The following is a 23,306-nucleotide window of genomic DNA, read 5'->3' as shown; positions in this document are numbered from 1 at the left end:
AATAATACTGGTAGATTCATGTCTTGCTCCACAAGAATATGTCTTCCTTTCTATCAAGCCTTGAAAGCCAGGAAGCAATTTCGATGGGGAGAATACTACCAAAAGTTTTCAAGGAACTAAAACTTTCCTTTTCTCACCAATAGTTCTTGATACACCTAGAGAAGGAGAAAAACTGTTCTTATACCTTTCAATAACATAAAAAAATCATAAGCTCAGTTTTGGTATGAGAACAAAAGGGGAACAACTTCTAGTATACTATACCAGCTAGGTATTAAAAGAAGTTGAAAATCGAAAAGCTGAGATCGAAAATCGAAAATCAATGTCCAAAAATTGAAAATTGAAAACCATCGACTAAAAACCAAAAGCCGAAAATTGAAAACCGTTGGCCGAAAACTAGAAGCCGAAAATCGAAAACATCAGCCAAAAACTATCTGACAAAAACTAAAGCACAAAAATCGTCAGCCGAAAAATTGAGGCTGAAGACCGAAAACTATCGTTGAAAGACAAAAAACTATCGCCAGAGGCCGAAAACTATCATTGAAAACTGAAAATTATCACCGAAGGCCAAAAACTATCGTCGGAGACCGAAAACTATCACCGGAGGTCGAAAACCATTGCCGCAAACTGAAACTGTCACTAGAGGCTTAAAAATCAGAAATTTTCAAGTAAAATAAACTAGAAAGATTGAAAAGTATCCAATAAAAACCACAAGAAAAACTTAGAAATAAATTTAAGAAAAATACCTTAACAAAGAAACACGAAGAACACAAAGAACAAATTCTTAAAACTGGTGACTGAGAGAAAAATACAAGTGCTAGAGAGGAAGGAGATTTGAAGGACGGGATGGGGCAAATGAGCCCCACACACCCCTTCATATGGAGAATAAACAAAGGGAGCAGGGGAATGACCCCTCATTTGTATCCTTCAAAAGCAACACAATAACACAATAAAATAAAATAAAAAAAAGAAGAAGAAGAAAGATTTTCTGAACTTAAAGATTCATAGACTAATGAGAGACTAATGATACTAATACAATAATTACTAAAGACTCAAAAGTATGGGCTCCTCTGCGACCCAGTCCAAGCTAAAAAATGCTTTCAAAACCCATTTTAGACTAAAGTCCTACTAGATATAATTTAGTAACGGATTATCACATCATTTACTAAATTTCATTATAAATCCGTTACTAAATCAGTAACGGATCGTTAATCGGTTATTATTGCATTAGCAACGAGGTTCATAGTAACGGATGTAAATTCATTACTAATCTGTTACTAAACTGGTTAGTAATGTATTTTTCATTGATTAGTAACGGAAAAATCCATTATTGATCCGGAAAAATATTGTAGTGTAATAATTAAATTAATATAACGTAAAATTATAATTAATTTTTTTATTAAAAAAATATATTTTTGAATGTAAATTTAATATTAAAAATAAATATATTTTATATTTATTATATATAAATAAATATATTATACCCAATAAATAAAGAGATTTATAACTTAGTTTTTGCATATTGCTCTTGTCTTCTTTTTCTTTTTGGGTTGGAGATTAAATTGCGTATTGCTATGTTTTAGCTGTCAGTTCATGTGCTTTGAAAAATTTACTAAAAGGTCTCCATCTTTTTCTATTTTTTTACAATTTGATCCTTTTCATCCATTGTAATATTTTTTGAGTGCGTGTATGTTCAATGCACGTGTGGTTAAAACAAGACAAGGCGTACCCTACTTTTAACTTTTGTAATATTTTTCAAATATGTGTATGTTTCCTTATCAATCTATTCTATAATTATTTATTTTCTTTCTTCCTTCATTTTCAGGAGACTTGACTTTTGCGTTGTGTTTCAATGGTAGAAAAAAATAAAAAATAAAAAATAATATATATATATATGGATAACTTTTTGGTAGAATTTGATCACCGAGCAGAATAAACTCTGATCCATAAAATTTATGATAAATATCTAGACCGACTAGTATATTAATTAAAAATTTTTTAATTATAATTATAATAAATAAATTTAAAAAACCATACCTAAAAAAACACATTAAATTAGAAGATCATGATTGAAACTGGCCAATGTAAAATAAGATATATTTTTCTACTTCTTTAATAATTGAAAAAAAATATATTAATAAGCTGTAACCCATAAAATTATACTTTTTTCCTTCTATCATTTTTATTTATTTTTATTTTTTTAATTATTTTAAAATTATTATTTATTTTTTATATTATAATAATATATAAATTGATTATTATAATTTTATTTTATTTTATTTTTAAAAATTTCTCATATTATCTCTTAATATTTAATTAAATTTAATATATTTAAAATTAATATAATTAAAAAATTATATTTTTTAATATATAAAAAAAATAAAAATAGACAAAAATTATAAAATAAAATAACATATCCCCTCATCATTACTTTAGAAAGCAAGTGAATTACTATCAATAGCATCTTTTATCCAAATTAAATATTTAATTTTTATTTTTAAAAAATTAATTAATTTTTTAATATTTTTTTAAAATAAAAATATTTAATCTTTTAAAAAAGTGAGTTAATTTATTTTAATTTTAATCAAATAAAGTAGATAATAGTTTAAATTACAATAAGTAAATACTATAAATGATTAATATTATAAAAATTAGATATTTTTTTCTGTTTTATAATTTTTTTAAAATTATTGTCTATTTTATTTTTTATACTATAATAATATATAAATTAATTATTATAAGTCTCTTTAATTTTATTTTATTTTTAATTTTTAAATATTTATCTATTTTATTTTTTTATATTATAATAATACATAAGTAAAATTAAAAACTAATAGAGATTAATAAATGATTATTTACAAGTAATTCTAAAAAAATAATTCATCTTTTTTAATTTTTGATTTTTTTTGAGTAACTTATTAGTAAGTCCTTTATTTTTATAAAATTAACTAGTTCATCCGATATATTCGGCGTCTCTTCCTCCATTGCTCTGTACACTCCTCTCCGGCTCTCCACCGCAAACGCAGTCAAATTCTGAACTCTCCCTCAACTGTGCATACTGCATACTCCTTCTCTGTTTCTCCTTCGACTTCCCACAATCTCCGGCGAAATCAACAATGCTTCCATTCTCTTCCACAAAGCCCTCAACTTCCTTCTTCCATTTCCCTCCATTTCTTCCCTCTTTCTTCCATTCCGTTTCCCTTCCTCTCCTTCTCAATCCCCCAAAATCCTCCCATCTCCGTTTCCTTCCTCTTCCTCTCCGCATCCGCTCCATCGACGCTGCTCAGCCTTACGACTACGAGTCCCAGCTCCTATCCCAGCACCTCAAGTCCCAATCTCTCAAGATCGCCATAATTGGGTTTGGCAATTTTGCACAGTTCCTCGCCAAAACCCTCTCTCGTCAAGGCCATACCCTTCTGGCCTACTCCCGCACCAACCACGGCGGTGCTGCTAAAGAGCTTGGCGTCACATTCTACACCAACCCACATGACCTCTGCGAGAGCCATCCTGAAGTTTTGATTTTATGCACTTCTATACTCTCTTCAGAAAAGGTGCTCAAGTCTTTCCCATTTCAGAGATTGAAAAGGAGTACCCTTTTTGTTGATGTGTTATCTGTGAAAGAATTTGCTAAGAATATTTTGTTGAAGTATTTGCCACTTGAGTTTGATATTCTGTGCACCCATCCAATGTTTGGGCCTGAAAGTGGGAAAAATTCGTGGGTTGGTTTGCCTTTTGTGTATGATAAAGTTAGAATTGGGAATGAAGAGGAAAGGATAAATAGGTGTGACAAATTTCTTGATATTTTTGCCAAAGAAGGATGTAGGATGGTAGAAATGAGCTGTGCTGAGCATGATAGGTACGCGGCAGGGTCACAGTTTGTGACTCACACCATGGGGAGGGTGTTGGAGAAGTTTGGTTTGGAGTCCTCACCAATTAATACCAAAGGTTATGAGACTTTGTTGGATTTGGTGGAGAATACTGCTGGTGATAGTTTTGAGTTGTATTATGGGTTGTTCATGTATAATCAGAATGCTATGGAGCAGTTGGAGAGACTGGATATGGCATTTGAGGCTATTAAAAAGGAGTTATTTGGGAAGTTGCATCAAGTTTATAGGAGGCAGTTGTTTGGGACTGTTGAGGGATCAGAGGAGCGGCCTAAGATACAGAAGTTGCTTCATAATGGTGCTCCTTTGGAACCTTCTAAAGATACAATGGAACAAGAAAGATCTTGAACATAAAAGAAATTCCTCTATGGTACTATTAAAATTTTATTTATTTGTTGATGAAATAGTTTAGGAATTTATTGATTAAATTATCTACTTGTTTTTATGGTTCAGCTAGTTGTAGTAGCTCAAATTTTGAGTGAAAAGCGAATGCAATTATTGGAGAGAACTTAAGCTACAATTGGTAGCATGTAATAAATGAATGGAATATTTTATTATGTCACATTCCATTACGTCATAACAAATGTAGAGTTAGTTCATTCATGAGTTCTACCTTGTAAAAGTTTTTTTCTTTTTTATAAGCTTGAGAATTTTGGATATGCTTTCAGTGAATTGAGTATTATATATCCCAAGTGCATAAAAATGTAGTTTCTATAAGCTAATTATGCATACCAAATGCTATTAAAAAGCTTCAACACTAAAATTATCTTCTGGGGATTGCCTCATTGTGTTCACTATTGCTGTTGTACTAGTTTTGCAATTGGGTTGGATTCATTACTCATTAGTTAGGTTTAAGATGGATTCATTGAGTGTAAATGCTTCCTTAAGATCTTAGTAGCATGCTTCTAAATACTAACTAATTTGATCCACACTACTATTGTTGCTAACTGATCCAGCAGTACAATAGAATTTTGCCTTTACCTAATGAATGAAGGATTTAGACATTTAGTGCTATCTAATCTGCCGTTTCTTTAAAATTTTACTTTTAAACATTAGATTCTGGTTCAAATCCTTGTGACTCTAATAATGCTAATTTTTAAGTCCTTTTGCATAGTTTCATGTTTAAACTCTTGGATTCAAAAACCTTATTCCAGTATTTTGTTTCATTTGTAACTTTGGCCGGATAGAACACTTATTCCATCATTATGGCATGAGAATGCATATTTTTGACAAACCTAACGAACTCTTGGATAGAACACTTATTCCATCATTATGGTAGGTTTTCTATCTACTAGAAAATTGTCGAGTAGTGAGGTAGTATTTCGCGTGAAACATGTGCTTGGGGCATTGGTCGAAGTTGTTAGTTCTTTGGTTTCCTGAACAGTTTGAATAGTTATGCTGGGAATATTGATAGTAGTAACCTCGAACCTGCCTGAGTTATTAGGAGAGAGAAATTAAATGGTGGGATGACAGTGTGATAGCAGAAGGCTCATAAAAATTGAATATCTGATCTCATTTTAGACTTTCTCTACTCGTTTATGCTGTTGATGGTTCTCAAATTACATTTGGAGATTTTAATTATGGAAATACTCTTAAGCTCTGTTTTCTAGCTATTGCAATTCTTTTCTTGATAGCAGGTCACATGTATAGGACTAACTTGTTTTTCTTATTTATTCAATTTCAACTTTCAAGTGTTGTTATAGTTCCTATGAGCGGAGGATTTTGGGACAGCACTTCTTTGATATCTTGAATTAGTTTATGTCGTTCGGAACCTTGTAACTTCCATTTTGTTGTGCCCTTTTCCAGTAACCTTATGGTTAGACCTAGGGCTGAATATTTGGTCAATTTCTTTTGTTTGGTAAAAATAAATCGGGTATATATGGAAGTGTTTTGAAAATAAAATCTGAACTGAACCGAGTCAACTAAAATTCATTGGTTTGGTTGGTAATTCGTTTAAAATCAAGTAATGCTAAATCTTAGAACATAGTTACATCAGAGTCTTTCTGGCCAAGGAAAAATGATTGTTAAGGGGCAGAAATGATAATGCATCACTCCTTTTTATTCAAGCCTTTTGCATTTTATCCTAAGACATGTAGTACATTCATTCTTCTTGGATTAACATGGATCCCATTAAATGACATGGAGATCTGAAAATGCATTCATTGAACTTCAAGCTGGTCTTGGCTTGTTTACTGCATTTACAGATGGGCTTTCACAACCGTTTCAAGCTGATTGGGCTTCATGCTGATACACTATCTTCTGTTTGGTAGTAGGTTTAGCACTTGTTTAGTTGTGGCTGTTGCCAGCTGGTGGACATAGCTACCTTTTAAGTTCGCCATTTTCCTTTAGTTGCTTTTGGTGGCATTGATGTGAAAAATGTTATTGGGTGCATGAAAATGGCGGGGAACTAAATGGAGTTATCGTTCTTTTCAAGCTGATAATAATCATATATCCATTGAGAACCAGAGAGATAAGTGCAACTGCAAACAGCACACGAGGATAACATAGTGCATCTCAAACTTTTGCTAGAAGAAGTGCTTTCTTTTCTTGCCGGTACAGTACAGCTCTAAACTTTTGCTACATGGAGTGCTCTCTTCCCCTGCTGGTAGTATTCCCAGTGTACATCAGCATAATCTTTCACCTTCTTGAATATTCTTGGTCTTTCTACATTGATTAATCCTTCTTCTGGTCCAATCTCCTTGTTAGGTTCAGGTGTGTAGAAAACAGCTACAGAAATCCTCTCCCTCTCTGAGTTAGTCAGAACTCTGTGCATTGGGCTCTTGAACAATCCATTAGTCATTATCTGTCAATCATGTAGGAAACCAATTATACGACTTAGATATGCCTCATCCTGTATTTAATTTTTTCACAATGAAAACTACATACTAATATTTAAACCATTGTGGGTCAGGATTAGGTGGCAATCTGAAATGTTGGGCACTGTGACCCTACCTCCATTTGATCCCCCATTAGGATTAGGAGGGCATCTGAAATGGTGGGCACTGTGACCCAGTTCTTGTCTTCTAATACTTGCAGACCTTCAACATCATCCTGCAAGATAATGGTGTACCCTGATCCATCTGCATGAGCTTTTAAGCCAAGAACAAGATCTGGTCTTTGACAACATGAGTAGTAGTTAAACCTTGCTTGTAGAGGTGCTTGTGTGCCGAACTGATCCAGGAAACTATTTTCCTCCAAATTCAATGACTTTGCCATGGCTTTTGAGACAACCTCTGTAAACATTTTCATCTTTATAGTGTATTCTTCTAGGATTTCTCTGCGTAATTGTGAATAAACCACATGCATATTAAAAATGAGCAAAGTGATATTTGAATATATGAAATCTTATCATAGACATTCAGAAATTTAAAAAGAAGGAGAATGAAGCTCAAACTGAAACCAGTTACACCTCTTTGAATTCGATGATGCTGAGTTATATAGAAGGTGTTGAGAATTTTAAGTGATATGCAACATATCAGATGTCAGAAATAATCCCTCTAAAGAGTGATCAAATTCATGTGTGACAAGTATTCAGGTCATACTTCAACCGTTTCTAAGGCTTTTTAAGTATATTTTCCAACAGTCAATATACAAAGGGACAGGGTGAAACACCTGAAAGATCTTGGATTTTGTGGCCAGAATTTGGGCTTCCTTCGTTCTTCTGGGTACACATCAAGAAACAGGCGATCAGACCAGTCAAGTGACTGACCTTCTGCAGGGACAGGGTCTGCTCCATACCCTTCAAACTCTTCAACTCCTTTAGCATGCTTTTTCTTCTCTTCCATAGGCTGTTCGAAGAACTCCCTTGCCACTTGTCGAATCTTATCTAGAAATGATTTTGGAATTCCATGACCTATTGCCTGAATCCCGGAAATTCATTAGAATTCTCAAAGAAAAAGAAAAAACAAAAGAAAAAAAATGAGAACTTCTTTGGCATGTAACACATGTAAATGGCTCAAACCAAAAAACCTGAAAGCAACCCCATGAGCAAAGAGCTGATCTAAGTTTCTGCAGTTCTTCTTGTGCGGTTGAAGATTCCAAAGGAGAGAGGATGCTGAAGTCTATAATAGGAGGCTGAGATGGCGGAACAAAAACATCTGTGTCTGTGCAATCATCTCTACATATATAAGGTGGCTGTGGTTCTTCACAATTGAGGACCATCTCTTGGACACGTTTTGATAGCAAAACTTCAGCAGGAAGAATGGAAACTCCGGCCATCTTTGAGGATGAAGAACAGGTAATTTCTCACTATGAGGAAAGTTATTTGCTTATTCAAGCTTGCTTGATATAAGTATATGATAGCCAAAATGTCCAACTAAAGGGTACTCCCTCGGCCCATAATTTTTGTCTTTTTTTTTTTTTATCTCAAAATTATTGTGCACTTTCTTTTCTTTTTGGAGTCTTCTGCTAATACCCAAATAAAATTTACCAGCGGCGTAGGACTCTTGGAAAGCAGGATTAAGAAGCTGGTTGTTTATCCGCATCTCATCTTCATTAACTTATCTCTTTTAGGATAAGAACTATTTTCATTCTCTTATCTGTTCTGTTAGGATAAGAACTATTTTTTCATGATCTTATCACTTCTTTTAGGATCAGAATTATCTTTATTTGTTTATTTCATTTTATCTAGTAGGAAAATAATTTGTTTTAGAACTGTGTCACTGCTTGTAAAAATATCTTATTTATAGAGATGGATTCAAGGAATAAAACAACCAATTAACCACAAACAACCTGAGATTAAGACTCTCTCTGGAGGTATTGGGAGCTCCCTCCAACGAGCACTATTGCATTCACCATAGGTTCAGCACATGAAGACAGAAACAGAGGCAAGGGAGACTTCCCTGTGCATAGACCCATGACACTGTTTACTGCTTCCGGAATCGAGTATAGAACCTGAAACAGTAACCCGTAGGTAATTGTTGGGCGCAACCAATGTACTTAAAATAATGCTTCTTTTTACTCATATATATGTATGGATCAACTAAAATTTCAGAAGATTAATTTTATATTTGTGCCAGTGAAGATGCACCACTGCAATTATGTAATGATCTCATAGAATTTGATAGTGAATTCCATAAGAGCGATTAGCCTTTGATTCAATTAAGAAGGTTACGGTTTGTGAAAGTTGATGAACAAAGGTTTATATTGCTGGTGGCAATAGCAAATAGTTGTTCTGTGCTTTGAATTCTGAACACAAGATATTGTCTTCTAACTTTAAGAAATCCCACTTATTCACATTATAGTCTCATATAAATCTGTAGATTTCATTATAGCACCAAGGAATTCCCTTGTTTGATAATCTCTCTGTGAACTTGGCAGCTAGATGCTTGAAGATAGCTAATCTGGCTTTTGTCTGGGCTCCAATAGGTGGGGTAATTCTTTTTCCAGTAACAGAGACTAAAATGGCAGATACCCAGATATTTTGGTGGTGCAGCCAGTGAGGGAAGGTGGAAGTGGAAATCACAGTGTGATTGACCAAGACCATATATATAAAATTGATAAATATGAGTAGACTTTGTTGTCATTTAGCATTATTTGATTGATGGGGATATTGCAATAAGAGTTTGAAGTAAAATGATAGAGCTGCCCATTGGACCATTGGGTTGTCTGTGCTCATATGTCTTTATCAATTTTAATCTGTGAGAGTTGGCAATTGGCTCCATCCTCCTTCCTCTGCTTTGATGGAATAATGAACTTAATTGGGAGAGTGAGAGCACTATTAGGAGCTTTGTCAACATCCTTGGTTAAATCACCGTGTCTTTATAAGCTAAATGCGTGCATTATTTATTAACTAGTATAGTATCTACATTGTTATTAAAATTTAATATATTTATTGTTATCTTTAATTTAGAACAACATATAATAATAAAAAAAAACGGAAGAATTAATATATTAGTGATGTTAGGGGTGTCTGTCTTTGTGTATAAACTGGCGAAAGATAATTTTTCAATTTGACCAAGTTATTATATTGTCTTCATTTATTTTTAAATTTTTGATGATATATTTTATTTAATATATGTTTTAATAATTTTAATAATAAATAATTATTATCAAATATATAACTATTCCTACATAAAAAGAAATTCCATTCATAATAATAAGTTTAAGGTTGAAAGTGAGCTCAAAGTACAACTCTAACATATGAGCTCTAAATAAAACTATATAACAAGGAAAAAGGCAAGGTTGATCCATAACCACAAACCCAACAAAGGACAAGGCCATTGTCTCGCCTAACCTTTTGAAGAGCACCACTGGTTCATTGTTGACCATAGTAACCACAAACCCAACAAAGGACCATTGGTTCCTTGTCGACCATAATAGAGCCCATTCTTCTTCACTTAATCTCTAGCAAGCCCCATAGTAACTCCACCGCTACAAGTTTAAGGTAAAAAAATCATAATCAAAGAAACACAAAGGCCTAAAAAAACACACACTATAGCTGATGAAGAAAGAGCATAAGAGTAGGGAGAAAACAATGCATGTCCACAGTAGAGCCAAACTTTATCGTGCACAAACTTAAGATACAATTTTAAATTTTTAAAATAAATATAATTAGAAAGTTAGTTAAAAAATTATTTTTTTAATATGTGTGAAAAAATAAAGAGGATGAAAATTATAAAATTTAGGTATTATTTATTATTTTAGTATTTTTATAATTTATAATAAAAAATTATTAAATTAATTTTAATTAATATATTCTAAACAGTACTTCTCTTTGGCAATAAATAAATAAATAACTGTAATGTGAAACACATACACTTTTAAGCCCGAAGTCGAGGGAATCTGGAAGCCCATCAAACAAAAAGTAGGCACAATTCAAATGAAGCCAAATCGAAAGGTTAAGAAAAGCTGTGCATGAAACTTCATAGTGCTGCGGCGTACAGGATAATGATAATGATGATGAATTTCGAGGATCGACATTAACTTCATCGTCCTAGTCGAAAGGAAAACGAATGACCACTTTTCTTTTGTTGCTTTCGGATTCCGATCGTAACAAAGTAATTTTCTTCTTCTTATATTTAACAACAATCATCATATCCTCTCTCCACTCATCTCTCGATCACCTCTAGAGTCTCTTGTTTCTCCTCCTGATTTCTATTATCTCTTGAGCTTTCTGTTTGGTTCGCGAGAGAAGTATTCAAAGGGAAGGTAAAGTTGATACCTTTTGGATTCTTCTGATTTATGCTTGAATGTAGAAGTAATGAAAATTTCTCTGCTTTCAAGCTGAGCTTGCTAGTAGTAGCTGTATTGAAGCAATTGAATGGGGATTTTAGTTGAGCTGAATTTAACAATTCTGCAATTATATATAATTGAAGTAATTTTTAGCTTCTTTACAATTCTGCTGTTTTTAGGGAATTAAACGAAGGTTAGCTATGCTCTTATTGTTATTATTACTGTTTGAAGTGAAAATTGAGCTGCTTCTTCTATTTCGAATCAATTATAAACATTAGCTATCTGTTCAAATTTGCTGTATCTATTCAATTTTTTTTTGCGGAAAGCTTTCTGTATTTCATGTTTTCTTTGATGGGTGTCTTTGGGCAAATCATTGACGGCTTCTACTTTTTTTTTTTTTAATTCAAATTTGTAGTGTTGTGTCGAAGTTCAATGGGGAATACCTCGTCTATGCTTACTCAATATGACATAGAAGAGGTTCAACGACACTGTCATAATCTATGTAAGTTGTCCTTTTCCTCTTCCCTTTGTGGAGAGTTTCTATCGTAATTTTTTTTTAGAAGTACATATTTTTTCAATAAATACCGTCAGCTGAGTTGATAAGCTCTGATGTTAGCTTTCACTCACACTGGAAACCCTACTTTTTAGATCTCAGAACATCAAGCTCTAATCTAATGGTGAAAAGAATAAAGTAAACTAAAAATAAAGTAATCATAGAAGACATGTTCTATGTTATTGCCTTTGTTTCTTGCTATCTTGTTTTGAGTTTGTAATTCCATGGTTTTGTGGTTTCAAACTCAGTCTCCCAGCAAGAGATAGTGTCCTTGTATAAAAGATTTTGCCAGCTTGATCGCAATGCAAAAGGATTTATCTCAGCTGATGAGTTCTTGTCAGTGCCCGAGTTTGCAATGAATCCACTCTCCCAGGTGGTTTTTTTGGGTTGAGAACCTGAATTTTATATCCACATTATGAATGATTCAAGTTTATGATAAATTGAGAGCATGAATTTGTGGCTTAATGCAGAGGCTACTTAAAATGGTGGATGGTTTGAACTTTAAGGACTTTGTGGCATTCTTATCTGCATTTAGTGCTAAAGCAAGCTTGGAACAAAAAGTAGGACGTAAGTATTGGTGACCTTGACAACATGGAATTTACAAGTGCTTGTTCCTACTAATTTTTTCAAATACTTTGATTCTATATGTCATGAGGGTTGCAGAAAATACATGGAGACATCTTATGGGCTCTGCTTGGAACATTACCAATGCTGAAATTTGTCACTACACATGTTTAATTGTTCCTTTAGGTTCAAATGTGTTTTGATGAAATAGAGGTTTCACGTGGCATTTGAATTTGCTCAAATTTTTCAATCTCATCATGATGAATCCTGAACTGAAAGAATTTTTTACTTAAATAGAGGTACAGGACAGAAAGAGAAACTAAAATAAGCAGGGAAAAAGGAATATATGTTACAGTCACAAGATTGGTGAGAATGGTAATGATTATACTATGAGTAGTTTAAAAATCCATGTGATTTTGAATTTTTTTAAGTTTGTGAACCACATGCAATGAATCTGATAATGCAATCTTTTAGCATATAGGTTGTGGATGAACGTTTGATGGTTTGTTGAATATTCATAGCATTCCAGGAGAAAATTATCACTTTAGCGGATAAAAGAAAAGGCTGAATGAGTGAATTTGAACAATATGCCTAGAAAATGGTAATGAAAAAAAAGAACAATGTGCTGTCAATGATTGAAAATCTGCTTACCTAGTACATTGAATTGATGGATATATAGCATGTCTTTAACTTCTACATCCTGTGTTGCTCTTTTATGGTGAATAATTATGCAGCTAAACTACCAAAGCTGGCATAAAGTCTTGTATATCTTACGTTATATATCTGCTAAGTGAGAATATCTACAATATGGTATGTGGAATGTAGAAGTTCAAATGACATGATTCCTATTTCTTTTCCTCAGTTATTTTCAAGGTATACGACACTGATGGTAATGGGAAAGTATCTTTCAATGACATATTAGAAGTCCTGCAAGATTTGTCTGGTTCTTTCATGTCTGATGAGCAAAGAGAGGTATCACCAAAAACTTCTTCTTGCATTATGCAATCTTCTATTACAACCAGTATAAAGTGGTTGAGAGAAAATAAGATATAAATTTTAAGCTTGAGCACATTCCATGAAAGTTAATACTTGATGAGATTCATTTATGAAAGAATGTTTACTACCATATTATTTGCAAGAGAATTTTCACATGAATAATAAAAATTAATTGTCAGAAGGGATGAACTATTATCCTTGCAAAGCGTTGATTCATATCTGTCCACACAGTAATAATCTCATGCATTGGTGTTCTTTTAAGGTCACCTACCAGAAATTTAGCCTCTGCGTCTACTTTCCACGATACCTTAATATTCCTCAGTTTGTTGTTTTTTATTACAATGATTATTATTGAAGCATTGCCACACTGGATTGTTGCTGAAATTTATTTTGATAAGATTTGACTGGAGATGTGTTATTGTATTGCAGAAAGCGCTTTGCCAAGTTTTGAAGGAGGCAGGTTACACCAGGGAATCTTACTTGATGCTGAATGACTTCATTAAGGTGCTTTGCATCGTTTTTATATTTTCTTCATCAACTTAATTTTTTTCAACACAACCTTACTTTGGTTGCAAATTATTATCATAAACTGTGGTAAAAGAAAGACTTGAACAGAGACAGCATTACATCTACATTAGCATTTTTTTCTTAAATCAGTCAACTATTGGCTTTAACTGATTGCAAAGTGAAGTGATGGAGAACAAATGAGAACCCCCAATAAAGAAATGGAAAGGCACGTTACTGTTGTCTGGTTTTATTTGCTCAAGGATCATGGGATAATTCGGGAAAAATGGAGTTTGCTGGGCGTAATCTTGTTTAACATTACAAGAGATTAAGAAATTCTATTTTCGTATTAGAGATTTGCAGTTTCTTACATCTGCGAGGCAATTGAAATCTATTAGCAGCAGTTTGTTGGATTACTAGCCACCAAGTACATACATAGAGTTCTATATAAAGCGAAAATAGCATATAAAAGGCCCAGACCTTTTACATATCAGCCTTCTGATGCGACCAATTACTTACGTTATTTGTTTAAGAGTTAACGTGCCGGCTGTCTTTTGTGCATTCTCAAAATTACTGACTAGGATTTTTTCTTTAGGTCTTCCTTTTCCTTAAAATATTGCATCTTCTATTTTCTGTTGTTTAAGCTTTGTGCCGGTTTTGAGGGATTATTAAAATTCAGATGAATGAAAGCTTAATGGCTTTGCTACATGCTTCTACCTTTTTCCTTCTGTTCAGATTTTTGAATATAATTATTGATATGTTTGTGATTATTGCTTTTCATGTGGCAGATTTTTGGACATTCTGGCCTAAAAATGGAGGTTGAAGTTCCAGTTGACTGAAGCTAACCAGACAGCCTTTCATACCTGCAACTTGAGATAAGCGCTTCGAGAAAGAAAGTCCTTCTATTGTGCCTATTATCGAACCCTTCAAAGTCAAATTGAAAGAACATACACCTGTATTATTGTCTTTATATATAACCTCAAATTGAAAAGAAAAGGAAAAAGGAAAAAGAAGAAGCAATTTGTGTATTAGTATAAACGTTCTGCTTATCTGTATATTGTTCATTCTGAAATTTTTAGTCTTTCAGATGTATGATTTAGCTGTTCACAAGCTCCTCCTTTATTCTCCAATTTATCTCTAAACACCTGCATTTATTGATATGTGTGAGTTTGTGCAATTACTGGGGAGATTAGAATGTTGGGTGAATGCACATCAGTGATTTTTCAGATGTCTCTCTCACTTCTTCCATGCTAGAAAGCAGAGATACGAGGAAGGGAAGGATTTATTGGTAAATGACAATGATTCATGAATCCAATGCTCATTTTGTACTTGCAACTACCAGTTGCTTAAAGGCGAAGCATATAGCTGAGTTGGCCCCAAAATTTGGAAGAAGCCGAAGTATAGTTACTGATAATAACAATACAGTTCTTAAATTGCTAATCTGTTTTAACTGCAATCACCTACCAGCATCAATCGGATGTTATATTCTTAGAGTCAAGACGTTCTCTTAGCAACTGCCTGGCAATTTCCCATGAAAAGCTCGTCTTAATCTTTCTGTGTGACAAGATCTTATAAGTTGGATATTGCTCTGGACGCCAAGTCATTCCTTAGTCTCCTTAACACTGAGCAAAGGGAAAATCTCCAAACATGTTCTCTCTATCCTTCAGCACTGCAGTTGTGTCAGGTAAGCAACCATATTTACTGAAAAAATCATGTTCTCTGACCAAACTGTTGGCTTCACCAATGCCCTGGTGAATCAATCTTAGAAATAGTAACTGTTCCATGAAGATGCTATGGTTAGTCTTTTGATATTCTATAAAGTTCATTGCCTTTCCTGATAGGTAATATGGAACGGCCACGTTCTAGCAGACTTGGTGCTGAAATTTTGTATGCCTTGCAAAAACTTAAGGAGATTCTGCAGCAGAAGAATATGCAATTTGCGTTGTTTGAGTTGGATGTGCACTCCTCAAAAAACAATCTTTCTGCTGCTAAGAATTTGAAGAGTAATGCAGGTAGCAGCAAGCTTGGAGCGGATGATGCAGTTGAAGAAAAGGAAGAAGGCATGCATAAGGTACTAAACAGTAAAAAACTGTTAGCACAGTCAAGGTCATCTAGTTCGAATCGAGTAGAAAAGATGTCGCTAGAGAATTCTTCTAGAGGTAAGGTTTATCTTAATTCTGACGAAGGCAAACAAGTTGTGCAGGGTAGTGAAATCGAACAACTAAGCAAGCGATTGAAGTTTCTTGAAGAAGAAAGCAAGATAATGAGGCAAGAGTTTTTGGAACAAGTGGAAGAAAAGGAAAAATTGGTGAAAGAGATATACAAGCAGTTCCAAACTATATACCGTTGCCTTTAACTTGAAAATCCAGTGTATGGAGAGAGATTTTCATGAATCTTTAATTGCCAACCCTTGTCAGGTACTTGTACTTTTTTTCCTTAATATTAAGCAATTCTTGAATGTTTCTATCACCTTCTAGCTGGTAGGCTCATAGCTCTAATAAGGATAGAATTCAAAATATTTGAGTGTTGGAAATGACTCGGTACTAATAAATTAAAACTTATTAACAGTGGATTATCTCATAAAAATTATAGTTTAATTCTTTCAAATTAAAAAGAAATAGATTAATTTCTGATATATATTTCCATACTATTTAAACGAAATTATTATAAAAATTAAAATATATTATAAATTAAACTATTTAAAAAAATAAATCTGACACTCTCAGAGATTTAATTGAAAGATTTCAAGTTGTAGTTTTTCTCCCGATCTTTATTTTAAAAAATAAATAAATAAATAAATGTGATAAATTAATTCATATATCATTAAAAAAATAATTGAATTATTATTTGCATAAATCTAACACCATTGATGTTGATGAGTTATCAAAACATACATTATAAGTCATGATGACCGCTGGATTCCTTCATCCCGGTCCAGGGCCTCGTCCACAATCTAAAGCCCACAAAGTAAAGGCCCACGTACTTGGCACCCAAAGTAGGTCCGGCTCATCCAACTTCCAAGGTCGGGCTCGACCAAGCCTCCTCACCCAGATTGACTCAGTCCGCACAAAACAGGCCCTCTCCTCTCTGGCTCAATTCTCGGCCCGACCCAGTATCCAGAATGACACTCACCAGACAGCCTGGCAGATCCGTTCGAACGTACGCGCAGGGAGAATCAGAGGCCGTTACGCATGGGGCAGGCGCCTGATACCCTCGTACGCCCGAATCTGTATGGCAGAGACGCGTGGCCCAATCCTGGAGAGACCTTTACACGTCACCAGCAAGCAAGACGAAATGGATAAAAGGGGAGTCCCCTCCTCAGAATGTTTAAGCTTTATGATTCAATACAAAAACCCTTGTAAAACCCTATTCTATTGGATCTCAGATCATCAATTGGCGCCGTCTGTGGGAAACGACGGAGATCTTTTCATCACCGGAGTTTTCACTCTTAAGGAAACCCACTGAGATCCACGATGGCTAATCACCAAGAAAGTAACCTTAACGTCCCAAATGACCTAAGCTCTGGCCAAGAGGGGCAACAATTCTCCTTTTCTAGTCCTACGGCATTAAACAACCAAACACCTGTTCCTCTTAATCCCTCGCCAAGTTTGGCAGGGAATACTCCCGCTGTCACCTTGTCTAACCAAGATCTTCATAACATGGCTTTCCAGTTACAGAACACAGCCCACTGGTTGGGGCAGATCATACAACAGAGAGGCTTCAACACCCCAGCAAATACACTCCCAGTTGTAGAAGAACCTCAGACCAATGACCCCCGACCCGCACCTGACCGTCTTCAAACCAGCAGCCGCGACACTGAAGAAAGAGGAAGAAGAGCCGGCGAAGAGGAAGGACCGGAGGCCCGAATCCATGGGAGGAGGGCGAGGGAGATGATAGAAAATGAGGAGGTGGATAACTATTCCGCCGAAATAACCGGGTGGACGGGAACTGAAGCAGAGGAGGAGGAGTACCACCTGGAGAAAAAACTCAGCCCAGAAGACGAGAAGGTGGACCAAAAGTTGAAGAAACTGAGAGAACAGCTCCTCGCTGAGTTAGGTAAGAAAGACCAAAGCCAAACCTCTTTGCCTACTTCTTCCCCTTTCTCCAAGTGGGTGCAGCAAGAGACTATCCCTAAGAAGTTTATGATGCCATCAATGGCGGCTTATGATGGAACTGGTAACCCGAGGGAGCACGTCATGAACTATAAGACCTTCATGGAGTTGCAAACTCTATCTGATGCCTTAATGTGTAAAGTATTCCCAACGACGCTCTCGGGACCAGCGCGGGCGTGGTTCAACAGCCTTGAGGCCGGAAGTATCAGGAGTTTCGGAGACCTAGCCATTCGCTTCATCAGTCGATTCATAGCCGGAGTGCCAGCGGAGAGGAAGACGAGCTACTTGGAGACAGTAAGGCAGAGAGAGGGTGAATCACTCAGAGAGTATGTCGCTCATTTCAATACGGAGGCCTTGCAGATTCCCGATCTTGATGAAGGAAGGGCGGTAGAGGCAATGCAGAAGGGAACGACCTCTGCCGAGTTCTTCGGTTCCTTGAGCAGGAAGCCTCCCACATCCCTGGCCGAGCTGATGCAGAGAGCGGAGAAGTATATAAGGCAGGATGACGCCTTAGTAACAGGCCGATTTGCCAAAAGGATGGCAGGAAAAGAAAAAGCCTCAGAGGAAAGGAGGCCGGAGAAACACGAAAAGAAATACGGCAGGAGGCCCGAGCCGTACAAGCAGGCCTGGGAGCGAAGGGATCAAAGGCCTCCCCCTCCACGGGCCCTTGAGCCAAGGTTGCCTCCCCTTTGGGTCCCTGAAAAGCCGACTCCATTAAATGCGTCCAGAGCCGAGGTGCTCATGGCTGTCCAGGATAAGGATTTTCTCCAGTGGCCCAAACCTATGAAGTCGGAAGCAGATCATCGGAATCCTGAAAAATACTGTCAATATCATCGGACGCATGGCCACGATACCAACAACTGCTTCCAGTTGATAGTAGAGATCGAGAGGTTGATAAAGAGGGGGCACCTAAAGAATTTTGTAAAGAAATCAGAGGGACAAAGGCCTCAATCCAGCCCGGCGGTTCAGGCGTCGAGGAGAACAGGAGCAGGACCGATGAACGATGGATCCAGTGGGACCATCAACATGATTGTTGGAGGAACGGGAGGACGGATGGGCCGCCGAGGGAAGAAGAGAAATCGGGAAGGAGAGACCAGCAACACCGAGGTCATGCAGATCGTTGACATCGTTGACCACTCTCCCATGACAATCACCTTCTCTTCAGAAGATGCTCAGGGTATTCAGATGCCCCATGATGACGCGCTCGTCATTGAAGCCGTCATTCACAATTATCGGGTAAAGAAGGTCTTAGTGGATGATGGGAGCAAAGTCAACTTGATACCATACCGGGTTTTTCAGCAGATGGGAATTCCGGAAGAACAGTTGGTCCGAGACCAAGCACCAATCAAGGGGATCGGAGGAGTACCGGTGGTCGTAGAAGGGAAGGTGAAGCTGGCTCTCACCTTGGGTGAAGCACCCAGAACTCGTACTCACCACGAGGTATTTTTAGTGGTCAAACTTCCGTTAAGCTATAATGTGATCTTGGGGAGGCCTGCGCTGTTCAATTTCGAAGCCGTCACCAGTATCAGGTATTTGGCGCTCAAATTTCCAACAGAAGAAGGGGTGGGAATAGTCCGGGGCAGCCAGGAAGAGGCAAGAGCAGTATATTTGGCCACAGTAGCAGAACCAAGCTCCATTGGAGAGGCTCTTGACTCGGAAGTCCTAGAGGTTCGGGATGAGAAGACGGAGGCCAGGACAGAACCAGTGGGGGAGCTGGAGACCTTCCCTTTATCAGAAGCAGAGGTAGAAAAGGTCTTTAGTCTCAACGCCGGCCTCACTAAAGAACAAAAAGCTGAAGTCATGGCCCTGATCCGAGGTCATGCGTCTAGTTTCGCCTGGAAGCCCTCCGACATGCCTGGAATTGACCCCACGGTGATGACACACAAGCTGAATGTACTCCCCGAAGCCAAGCCAGTAAAACAGAAGAAGAGAGTGGTAGGAAGAGAGAAGCAGCAGGCCACCAGGGAAGAGGTGCAGAAACTTGAGGAGGCAGGTTTTATTAGGGAGGTTATGTACCCACAGTGGTTGGCAAATCCTGTATTAGTCAAAAAAGCCAATGGCAAATATAGGATGTGCATAGATTTTACTGACCTAAATAAGGCCTGCCCTAAGGATTGTTATCCACTTCCTGACATTAATAAAATGGTCGACTCTACGGCCGGTTTTGATTATATGTCTTCTTTGGATGCTATGTCTGGTTATCATCAAATCCCAATGGAAAGGTCGGATGAGGAAAAGACCTCGTTTATAACTGAAGATGGGACTTATTGCTACAGAGCTATGCCATTCGGATTGAGGAATGCCGGGGCAACGTACCAAAGACTGATGAATAAAATCTTCAAAAATCAAATTGGCAGGAATGTAGAAGTCTATGTAGATGATATGGTGGTCAAAAGCCCAAACTTCCAGCAGCACATGACAGACTTGAGGGAAGTATTCGGGGTATTAAACCAGTACAGAATGAAGTTGAACCCAGCAAAGTGCGCTTTCTTTATTCGAGTAGGAAAATTCCTGGGATTCATGGTAAGCGGAAAAGGCATTGAGCCTAATCCGGAGAAGGTGGAAGCCATATTGAATATGCCAGAGCCAACCTGCGTAAGGGACGTCCAGAGACTAACTGGGAGAGTAGTGGCGCTCAACCGATTCATGTCAAGATCGGCAGAAAAGTGCTTGCCGTTCTTCCAAAAGTTGAGGAAAGTCCCGAACTTCGAGTGGACGGAAGATTGCAAAAAAGCCTTCGCAGAGCTTAAGAAATATCTTAGCTCGCCCCATGTACTCAGCAGCCCTGTAAAAGGAGAGGAACTCCTGATATACTTGGCGGCCTCAGAACAAGCAGTCAGCGCAGTATTAGTAAGGGTGGAAGAGGGGGAGCAGAAACCCGTCTTTTACGTCAGCAAAGTACTCAGAGATACCGAGGTCAGATACTCAAACATTGAAAAAATGGCTTACGCCCTATTGCTAGCAGTTCGGAAATTCAAGGTTTACTTGGAGGGCCACCAAGGAGTTGTGATGACAGACCAACCCTTAAAGAAGATTCTACGCAGGCCGGAAACTTCAGGTCGGATGTTGGCTTGGTCCGTCGAGATCAGCCCTTACTGTCTAGAATATCGACCCAGGACAGCTATAAAATCCCAAGCTTTGGCTGACTTCATAGCAGAGTGCTCATTCAACGAGGTGCAGGGAGGATCATCCTCAGGGACAGCAAGACAGCAATGTGAGGGGGAGCCTCATCCAGAATTTAACTGGAAGCTGTATGTAGACGGAGCATCAAGCACTGAGGGCAATGGTGCCGGAATAATGCTCAAGGGGCCAGAGGAGTTTAAGGTGTGTTACGCCCTACGTCTAGAGTTCAAAGCCTCGAATAATGTAGCAGAATATGAAGCCCTGGTGAATGGAATGTTGGTAGCTTTGGAGGTAGGGGTAACCGACCTCGAGGTGAATAGCGACTCTCAGCTAGTGATCAACCAGGTGACGGGAGTATATCAGGCTAGAGACCCCATCATGCAGAACTACCTTGATAAAGTAAAAACTTTGGAAGCCGAGCTCATGGGTCGAGGAGTAACCATCAGGTTTCAAAGAATACCCCGAGAGGAAAATGAGGAAGCAGATCTGCTCAGCCGATTATCCAAAGAAGAACTGGAACAGCTTCCCGATGAAGTGTACATACAACAGGTCCATACACCTGCTTTTAATAAAACTAACACGATATTGCAGGTAGATCAAAGCCCAACTTGGATGACCCCATACCTGAGATACTTGGAAAAGGGCGAGCTCCCCGAAGATAAAGATGAACCCAGAAAGATAGCAACTCATGCCGCTAACTACCAAGCAATAAGGGGGACCTTATACAGAAAAGGAAAATCCAGTCCATGGCTCCGATGTGTGAGCCTGGAAGAGGCTACAAAGGTAATGGAAGAGATACATAAAGGCCTGTGTGGAGCCCACGAGGGAGCAGGAACATTGGCCAACAAAGTATTCAGGCAAGGATACTATTGGCCCACTGTTAAAAAAGAAGCAGAAGAGTTTGTCCGGAAGTGCGACGTATGTCAGAGATTTGCTAATGCCATCAGAACCCCTGCCACTCCTCAAGCAAGCATATCCAGTCCATGGCCTTTCTCACAATGGGGAATCGATATCCTGGGACCGTTCCCCAAGACCACGGGGCAAAGGAAATTCGTAGTGGTGGCTGTAGAATACTTTTCAAAATGGCCAGAGGCAGAAGCGATAGCCACAATCACAGCTCGCAAGATGATAGATTTCGTGTGGGGGCATATCATCAGTAGATTCGGCATACCTAGAGTGCTTATCTCAGACAATGGCAGACAATTTGACTGCAATACCTTCAGAGCCTTCACGACGAACATGGGCATATGGCACAAATTCTCCTCTGTGGCCCATCCTCAAACCAATGGCCAAACAGAAGTCACTAACAGAGCTATCCTCCAAGGGTTAAAGAAACGGCTAGATGGCGCAAAGGAGAATTGGGCTGAAGAACTCAACAGTATCCTGTGGGCACTCCGAACCACTCCCAGAGCACCCACTAAAGAAACACCCTTTGCACTTGCTTATGGCACGGAGGCCGTAGTCCCAGTCGAGTTGCAGATTCCCACTCACCGAGTCCAATTCGTTAGTGAAGACACTAATGGGGACAAGTTAAGAAGCAACCTAGATGCTCTTGAAGAAGTTAGGGAAGAAGCCCAAATCCGAACTGCTGCTTATCAACAACGGGCAGCACGATATTACAACCAAAAGGTTAGAGAGAGAAGCTTGAAAGTGGGAGACCTGGCCTTAAGAAACCTAGAAGCTACAGGGAAAAGAGCGGCCGCGGGCAAGTTAGCACCGACTTGGGAAGGTCCATTCAGGGTGACAAAAGTGGTCAAGCCAGGGGTATACCGGATCGAAGATATGCAAGGAAACCCTGAGCCCCACGCTTGGAACATCCAGCACTTAAAGAGGTATTTCCCTTAAATATATTTGTAAAGAAAAAACATTGTATTCTGATACACATGAGTGAATAAAATTGTTTATACAATGTGATTATCTTTGTGAATAACACTCCTCCGTGAAAAAGAACGAATATGGCTCAGAGAGACCCCTTGAAAAACAAGACCTCAGTCAGACACAAAACCAGCTGAGATGACGAAGCGATAGTAAGGCCAATGTGCCTGAATATTGTGCAAAACCTCAAGAAGGTACAAAAATAACCAGGATCCCGTAAGATCTCCTGGCGCAAAAAGCAACCGGCGAGGCCCCGAGGTTGTCCCGGAAATACAAAAATAACCAGGATCCCGTAAGATCTCCTAGCGCAAAAGCAACCGGCGGGGCCCCGAGGTCACCCCGGAATAAAAATAACCAGGATCCCGTAAGATCTCCTGGCGCAAAAAGCAACCGGCGGGGCCCCGAGGTCACCCCGGAACAAAAATAACCAGGATCCCGTAAGATCTCCTGGCGCAAAAGCAACCGGCGGGGCCCCGAGGTCACCCCGGAACAAAAATAACCAGGATCCCGTAAGATCTCCTGGCG

The 23,306-nt window shown here is 37.9% G+C and overlaps 4 protein-coding genes across 6 annotated transcripts; 3 read left to right on the top strand and 1 right to left on the bottom strand.

Moving 5' to 3' along the window:
• The first annotated feature begins 2,944 nt into the window (after positions 1-2,944).
• On the top strand, positions 2,945-6,160 carry LOC110613841 (arogenate dehydrogenase 2, chloroplastic). The gene has a single exon (XM_021755190.2). It carries the CDS (start codon positions 3,114-3,116, stop codon positions 4,227-4,229), a length of 1,116 nt encoding a protein of 371 aa, XP_021610882.1. The 5' UTR covers positions 2,945-3,113; the 3' UTR covers positions 4,230-6,160.
• Positions 6,161-6,304: 144 nt separating this feature from the next.
• LOC110613787 (protein SRG1) lies at positions 6,305-8,322 on the bottom strand. 2 transcript variants are annotated; one of them, XM_021755093.2, is made up of 4 exons: positions 7,851-8,304; positions 7,494-7,741; positions 6,834-7,158; positions 6,305-6,684 (listed from the first exon to the last, which is right to left on the bottom strand). In XM_021755093.2, the coding sequence occupies exons 1-4, from the start codon at positions 8,097-8,099 to the stop codon at positions 6,448-6,450; spliced, it is 1,059 nt and encodes a 352-aa protein (XP_021610785.1). In that variant the 5' UTR covers positions 8,100-8,304; the 3' UTR covers positions 6,305-6,447. The 2 variants fall into 2 exon arrangements, with proteins under 2 accessions (XP_021610785.1, XP_021610786.1); XM_021755094.2 differs by having other exon boundaries at positions 6,545-6,684; positions 6,768-7,158; positions 7,851-8,322.
• A 2,424-nt stretch (positions 8,323-10,746) lies between these two features.
• On the top strand, positions 10,747-14,781 carry LOC110614155 (calcineurin subunit B). The gene is made up of 7 exons (XM_021755647.2): positions 10,747-11,030; positions 11,470-11,556; positions 11,856-11,980; positions 12,078-12,174; positions 13,034-13,143; positions 13,597-13,671; positions 14,460-14,781. Exons 2-7 carry the CDS (start codon positions 11,487-11,489, stop codon positions 14,508-14,510), a joined length of 528 nt encoding a protein of 175 aa, XP_021611339.1. The 5' UTR covers positions 10,747-11,030; positions 11,470-11,486; the 3' UTR covers positions 14,511-14,781.
• Positions 14,782-14,932: 151 nt separating this feature from the next.
• LOC110614153 lies at positions 14,933-16,137 on the top strand. 2 transcript variants are annotated; one of them, XM_021755646.2, is made up of 3 exons: positions 14,933-15,355; positions 15,513-15,742; positions 15,875-16,137. In XM_021755646.2, the coding sequence occupies exons 1-3, from the start codon at positions 15,319-15,321 to the stop codon at positions 16,025-16,027; spliced, it is 420 nt and encodes a 139-aa protein (XP_021611338.1). In that variant the 5' UTR covers positions 14,933-15,318; the 3' UTR covers positions 16,028-16,137. The 2 variants fall into 2 exon arrangements, with proteins under 2 accessions (XP_021611338.1, XP_021611337.1); XM_021755645.2 differs by having other exon boundaries at positions 15,513-16,137.
• The last annotated feature ends 7,169 nt before the right edge of the window (positions 16,138-23,306 follow it).

The sequence above is a fragment of the Manihot esculenta genome, chromosome 4, assembly GCF_001659605.2.
Source record: "Manihot esculenta cultivar AM560-2 chromosome 4, M.esculenta_v8, whole genome shotgun sequence".
Classification (NCBI taxonomy): Eukaryota; Viridiplantae; Streptophyta; class Magnoliopsida; order Malpighiales; family Euphorbiaceae; genus Manihot; species Manihot esculenta.
This window is presented reverse-complemented; position numbering and strand designations above follow the sequence as displayed.

Excerpts from the sequence above, each read along its gene's own strand:
- LOC110613841 (XM_021755190.2), top strand. The coding sequence starts at position 3,114 with ATGCTTCCATTCTCTTCCACAAAGCCCTCAACTTCCTTCTTCCATTTC.
- LOC110613787 (XM_021755093.2), bottom strand. The coding sequence starts at position 8,099 with ATGGCCGGAGTTTCCATTCTTCCTGCTGAAGTTTTGCTATCAAAACGT. Across the intron at positions 7,742-7,850 it reads GCTCATGGGGTTGCTTTCAG|GCAATAGGTCATGGAATTCC; the intron begins GTTTTTTGGTTT and ends TCCGGGATTCAG. Across the intron at positions 6,685-6,833 it reads TAATGGGGGATCAAATGGAG|ATAATGACTAATGGATTGTT; the intron begins GTAGGGTCACAG and ends CATGATTGACAG.
- LOC110614155 (XM_021755647.2), top strand. The coding sequence starts at position 11,487 with ATGGGGAATACCTCGTCTATGCTTACTCAATATGACATAGAAGAGGTT. Across the intron at positions 11,557-11,855 it reads ACGACACTGTCATAATCTAT|TCTCCCAGCAAGAGATAGTG; the intron begins GTAAGTTGTCCT and ends TTTCAAACTCAG. Across the intron at positions 13,144-13,596 it reads TGTCTGATGAGCAAAGAGAG|AAAGCGCTTTGCCAAGTTTT; the intron begins GTATCACCAAAA and ends ATTGTATTGCAG.
- LOC110614153 (XM_021755645.2), top strand. The coding sequence starts at position 15,319 with ATGTTCTCTCTATCCTTCAGCACTGCAGTTGTGTCAG. Across the intron at positions 15,356-15,512 it reads CAGCACTGCAGTTGTGTCAG|GTAATATGGAACGGCCACGT; the intron begins GTAAGCAACCAT and ends CTTTCCTGATAG.